Source organism: Henckelia pumila, chromosome 4, assembly GCF_033568475.1.
Source record: "Henckelia pumila isolate YLH828 chromosome 4, ASM3356847v2, whole genome shotgun sequence".
Taxonomy (NCBI): Eukaryota; Viridiplantae; Streptophyta; class Magnoliopsida; order Lamiales; family Gesneriaceae; genus Henckelia; species Henckelia pumila.
This window is the reverse complement of record NC_133123.1, coordinates 150636107-150642418: the sequence shown is the minus strand read 5'-3', so window position 1 is coordinate 150642418 and position 6312 is coordinate 150636107. Positions and strand designations below refer to the sequence as shown.

Sequence of the window (6312 nt, the reverse complement as noted above, 5' to 3'; positions counted from 1 at the left end):
TGATTTTAATTTTTTGGGACAGAAGAGTGCTCGCTCGAGCGAGACCCTATGCTCGCTCGAGCGAGCCGCGGGACCAGAGTTTTATTTTTGGAAAATTCTTGCTCGGGAAGGATTTTATCTTTTTAATATTTGGAACCTATAAATATATTTTTTAGCATCAGAATAAGGGTTCCAGTTCCAGATTTTCAGAGGCGGCTATAGGCTACACGCTTGGGAGAAGATTTCTTATTCTTTCTTTTATTTTATTTTTACTTTTCATGATTAAAAACCTTGTTTGATCATAAATTTATTTATTGAGTAGTTTTCTTTTTCGATCAAGGCTACGTGATTGGGCCAGACAATTTATGTATAAAACTCGTTTGTTTATTTGAGATTTTTAGACTTGATTTGATTTTATTTATTATCGAATTTATATTTGTCTTACAAATTTTTTGGCCAGTTATTTGTTTGCTTGTTAATCGATTCCAAGTCGACAGATGAGGTCTCGAATTCGATCACTTTGATAGTCAACATAGTGTAAAACTGACTAGAAATAGAATTCGGTTTCATTATGCGGTTTGGGTGTAAACTGAATTTTCACAGTTATTCATGCATTCAAGTTTGATTAGAATTACGAAAGATTAGTTCATCAATATTTGAATAGGTTTGATTGTTCTAGAAATAGTCCTTCGAACAAATTAGGAAAATTCCCGTGAATTAAGATTAAGTCTGATATTTTAGATTGACTGCTTGTTACATGAATTGTCTGGTATCTACGTGAGTCCTTGATCGAACTTTTACCAAATTTGAGTTAAATCCAAAATTTTTAGCTCCGTTTTTACTTAATTTAATTTTAATTGCAATTTTTAATTATTAGTTAAAATCTAAAATCGCTATTTTTGATGAGTCTAGATTAGGTAGAAATATATATATTTTGGTAATCATACTTTTACAGTCCCTGTGGGTTCGACATCCGGACTTTTGTCCACTTTATTATAATTTGACCTGGTTCGCTTGCCAGTAGAATTTATTCATACCGAAATAGCCGGTCATCAACGCCACGTGTTATCACATCAAAGCAACTCTAGGACTAAAATTGAAAAAAAGGAAAGAAATAAGACTAAAACTAAAATTTAACAAAATAAAAAATCAAAATCGCAAAGAAATAAACATACACCAAAAAGCAGTTTTCCCAGAATATAATAAAAAGGAACAAGAATTTCTTTTTTCCCGTGTGCGTTCCACTAGCTAGGACACGATGGGACCTTGGAGCATGTTATGTGGTAGAATTTTAGTTAAAATATATGAGTCATGTCACATTATGTGTTTGTGAAAGGATCAAGATTCCAATTCTTTAAACATATGCCAAAGTTGCGATAATGGAGGTCGTGACATCAAATGATAGGAACTCTTTTGGCATCACATTATTGCATGCTATCTTCTTGTATTGCCCACTGCTCCCAAGTGGAAGAAAATTTCTAAGCTCGGATTAGGATCAGATTGAACATAGAAATACTCGACGATACTTTAATATCTCATTGGACTCATCGTTACGTAAGATAATAAAATATACGAAGATAATAAATCAGAAACCATGTAGATAACAAAATGATGCATAAGTTAGATCAAACATATGAGCCGGTAGAAAGCAATCAATATCTTGTCTTTCACATTAAATTGTACCTCGTTATCTTTCTCCGTGCTTCAAGGACAGTTTAATTTCGTTCTTATTTTTGTCGTTTTTCAACATTGTTTGCTAAACATTTGAAATTCTATAAGAAAAGAATCTAGTTTTTTGATTTATTGATTAGACTAATGCCATAAACAACAACAATTCAATTCTGATCAGATAATTTGCAACACACACAAGTATTGATTGTGCTACTGGATTAGTAGAATAAGGACAGTGCAGCAGGAAACAATCAAATACACAACCGAGGAAACAGATATGAATAGTTCTAGTAAGGTGTTTGTTTCATCTGAAAACCCAATGGTTTTGGACAAAGGTTCAGCTAGCATCTTATGGTTGCCATAGGATGGTCGTTTCCGCGACCATAGAAGTGACAACGTATGGATCCATATTGGAGGCAGGCCTGCGATCCTCGAAGTAACCTTTTCCCTCCTTTTCGGTCTCCCTTCCGACCCTGACTGATGCTCCACGGTTCGCCACGCCCTGCAGACACGCAAGAAACCTCAAGAAACTCAAACAAGCAAGGACAAAGTATAGAAAGAAAACATAGTTTTTAGCATGTTAACAAGTTTTGAGCTTGAGAAGGTATAAATTATAAATGAACTATATGATGTACCCATGAGAATTTGTCTATGCTGGCGGTCTCGTGCTTTCCTGTAAGACGACGTTCGTTGCCTTCTCCATATGCAGCAATGTGTTCCTTGTGCCTTAAACCGAGCTTGCGAATCGCGTCCTTGATGACTTCATAGCCTCCATCCTCTCTCATAGTCTTTGTACTGAATAATTTTCATACGTTTTGCTTAGGGAGGAGTATGAAGGGAATATTAACTAGGATAACAGGGTTACAGAAGTTGAGATAAAAGAACATAACGAATGATAGAACTGAACCTGTAATTTGTATGAGCCCCTGCACCATTCCAGTCACCCTGTCACATAAAAGATAATATTGCTACCGCGAAAATCACCACAGATTTGATTGATACAATGTATATGGTAAATCACAAAAGTGCTAACCTGAATGGGTTTGGGATCCAGCGAGAGGACGACTCCAGCTAACTCAGTAATCCTCTGTCAAGATTTCAAGAATGTGTGAAAATGGTGCAATAGAAGCTGACCAAATGTAGAATGAATCCAAGAAAGCCATGCTTTGGGCAGAGTGCATACCTCAAGAATGTAACGAGCAACCCATATTTCGTCGCCTGCTGAGATACCAACCGACGGACCGACTTGGAATTCCCACTGAGCGATGGATGCACAAGTATGAGCACATTTGACGGCGCAAACAACATTGAAACACCAAAATATTATATTTGATATGTACTATTGGATACTGTGATGTTTTTTTTTTTTACCTGGCCTGGCATAACTTCTCCATTTATTCCAGAAATGTTAATGCCAGCATAGAGACATGCTTTGTAATGAGCATCTACAACATCACGGCCAAATGCTTTATCAGCACCAATCCCACAATAGTATGGTCCCTAAAACAACAAGGGAAGACAATGATATGGCCGAAAATTCAGTTGTGAGTCCGGTAAATAGAAACAACTAGATCACGACTAGAGTGAAAACGCTACAACATGATAAAGAATCGGGGAAAAAATGTCACTCTCAAGTACCTGTGGTCCGGGGAACCCTCCCACGGGCCAACCCAAAGGCCAGACCACGTCTTTCTGCAGCAAGGTGTATTCTTGTTCGATACCATACCTGCATTTTGATGAATTTACGTTAAGATTTAGGTTAGTTGGAAATAAGGCATATGAGTAGATAAGATGGAATCTGTTACAACAAGCATAACTTCGAGAAACTAGCCCACGAGTCCTAGTAGGATTCAGAGTAAGTATATAAGATATGATTTATTATCTATGTTGCTATGTAAATACTTGATAGGCTTTATTGTTCGATATCAGAGTGTTTCGATAACATTGTAGAAACAAAATCTTGAAAAAAGTGAAAGAAACAGGAATCAGAACATACCAGGGAACCTCAGCAGCAACCTTAGGATCGCTAAATATTTGAGCAGCTCGATGCCTCTTGTTTGTGGGAATAGGTTCTCCAGATGGAGTGTAAGTATCACACATGACCTGTGGAAAATGAACAAAAAAATATTCAGCAAACTTTTACAGTTTTACTGGCAAGGATAAATAGAATTACATGCTGTCGTGTTAGGACTTACAAGCAAGTGGCTTCCTCTCCTGAAAGGATCGGGGAAAATCGCTTGAGGGCTGCATAAAAAAGCAGAACAAGAACATGTTTCCACTTCATTTGGAAAAAAATGTTCAAAATCTTCCATTAAAATACAACTATACAAGTTCTAACAACCCAAAATTTCTCATTTTATTGTATATATATGATAATTCTCCCATAACTTATATCCCTAGTACCACTTTTCAATACATGAATATAACAAGAAAATGGTTGATCATAGTGGAGGAGGACTTAAGTTGAATGAAGCATTACTAAATCACAACTTCACTGTCTTTGCCAGGCGCTTGACCAGTGCTTGAACCGTCGAAATTCCATTTCGGGAGCTTCGAAGCATCAGCAACCGGACCAGGCAGAGTCTGATCCATAGCACAAGAAATGAACAATCAAACTAACTTCACAGAGAACTTGATTTTTTCTGACTTACTAATATGTGGTAAGGAAAAAACTTACCCTGGCCTTGCTTCTGAGTTTCCCAAATCCATCAATCCTGATAAATGATCAAAACATACATATGAGAAAGCGTAAACTTCTCGGTGAATCAAGGAGGTGCGGGATCAATCCCTCACTCCCCAAAAAACAAGAAAAATTCAAATTTCATTAATTTTTACCCCCAAAATATAAGTTCTACAATCTACTTAGGAAATACACCAAGTAATCCTATCAACTATATATCTATGGCATTCAAAAGTCGTCGAAAACGAAGTAACAGATAACCACTTTGACAAAGTTACACAACAAGGCCATCAAATCAACAGGTACCCAATAAGGTTCACAAATTATAAGGTTACAGTCTACATGGTAAAAACATGCGGCATAAAACATTTTATCCAGAAACCAAAGCTCCAACCTTTTTGGCAACCTCATCATGCAAGAACATAAAACAACCAACGATAGACATATTTTCCCATGGGAAAACAAAAGAAAGCAACGTAGCCCACTAACCCAAAGCTGGTAAAAATCAAATCTTGAGCATCAAAACATCGAGAAATAGAAAGGAAAACTTGAAAGAACTGACCATATATACTCGTAGATGGTTTTTTTCGTGATTTCGGAGAGGTCCAAGTTTATAAGATCGTTGAGCAGAGACATTTTCCTTTTGCTAAACGGAATAGCACCCTTTGAATTGGCCAATAGGTGATGAAGGGTTGGTTCGTATCGTTAAAATGTGAACGAATGAGCATTTTATAGCCATTTGTAAGGCGTGGAAAAATATGAATCCATTCACATATTTTTACTGGAGTTACTTTAGACTGTCAATCTTACACATGTGATTATATATTACTTTTGAAATTATAAAATTATCTTAAGTACACTTTAATTTTAATTATATCTAAGATAATTTTGTAATCCAAAAAACTATATGTTTGTTTTTAGTGTCGAAGAAATAAAAATCCTCAGACTTAACACAGCGTCTGCAAACTATATCAGTTGGATGAACCACTTTAGACAAGCCATATAGGTCGAATATGTGTTTTTATTAAGTTGGGACTCGAGAAATAAATTTCAAGATACCCACTATTCACCATTTTCATGCAAAAATGATCCCAAATAACTGCACGAAATGAATAAATGAGTTGAAACACAGTTCATTCTTTTCATGGTTCTAATAACATTTTTTTTTTTTTTTAAAAATCTCTTAGGTAGTTAGGTTAAGCCACTCTTTATCTCCAAATGGCAAAAGGAATGAGAAAAAGGCAATTTGAGAGGGGGGAAAACTCCCACTAAATTTGATAAATTCTTTGATTTCAAATAGTCTTCAATTTATTTATTTAATTTATTCTTTGATAGTGTATTTTATGGCAAGGAATTGGATTCAATAATCAAATAATGGAATATTGCATGTTGGTTGAGAGTAAAATCCACGCTTACATTTGGTATGATTCCGTCATTAATTAATATATATTTGAATACAAAAATCATGTATATTTCATATGATCTTGTATAGGTTTTTTATACCAAAATCTTAAATTTAACACGAGATCTCTTTTAGATATTTAATTATCAGGTTTCCACTCTCCGAGCTAAAAAAAAAACAAAAAAGAAAACAATGTATACCATACATAAGTTTCATTTAAATATAGTGTATATTTAATGATTCTGTATAATAAGGTAAATTCCACAGAATCTTTTATGAGATTTTACTCATTCATATAAATCCAACTAGGAATCAACAAGGAATAAGTCCTCTATTGCCAACCATACAAATATTCGTATTATTCATCCAATCCAAGTCCCACATATATATATTGATACGCCGCAAGCCAAGGGAATGCAATTTTTTAAAATGTTTATTACAATTTGAGGCCATAAATTAACATTTGAAAAAGATATTTTGATGGTAAAATCAAAAGTTATAATTTCTTGACGACGATGGATTTTCAATCTGAAAGCTGAAATCATAAAAAAAATCTCATTTGGAAAAAAAAAAAGAAAGA

General features: G+C 34.9%; 1 protein-coding gene across 1 annotated transcript; it reads right to left on the bottom strand.

The window, feature by feature from the left end:
* Positions 1 to 1829: 1829 nt before the first annotated feature.
* Positions 1830 to 5048, bottom strand: LOC140867497 (glutamine synthetase cytosolic isozyme-like). The gene is made up of 12 exons (XM_073272567.1): positions 4893 to 5048; positions 4328 to 4364; positions 4130 to 4233; positions 3846 to 3894; positions 3647 to 3753; positions 3289 to 3376; positions 3022 to 3150; positions 2834 to 2908; positions 2684 to 2737; positions 2558 to 2595; positions 2286 to 2445; positions 1830 to 2152 (listed from the first exon to the last, which is right to left on the bottom strand). Exons 1-12 carry the CDS (start codon positions 4964 to 4966, stop codon positions 2000 to 2002), a joined length of 1068 nt encoding a protein of 355 aa, XP_073128668.1. The 5' UTR covers positions 4967 to 5048; the 3' UTR covers positions 1830 to 1999.
* Between the last annotated feature and the right edge of the window lie 1264 nt (positions 5049 to 6312).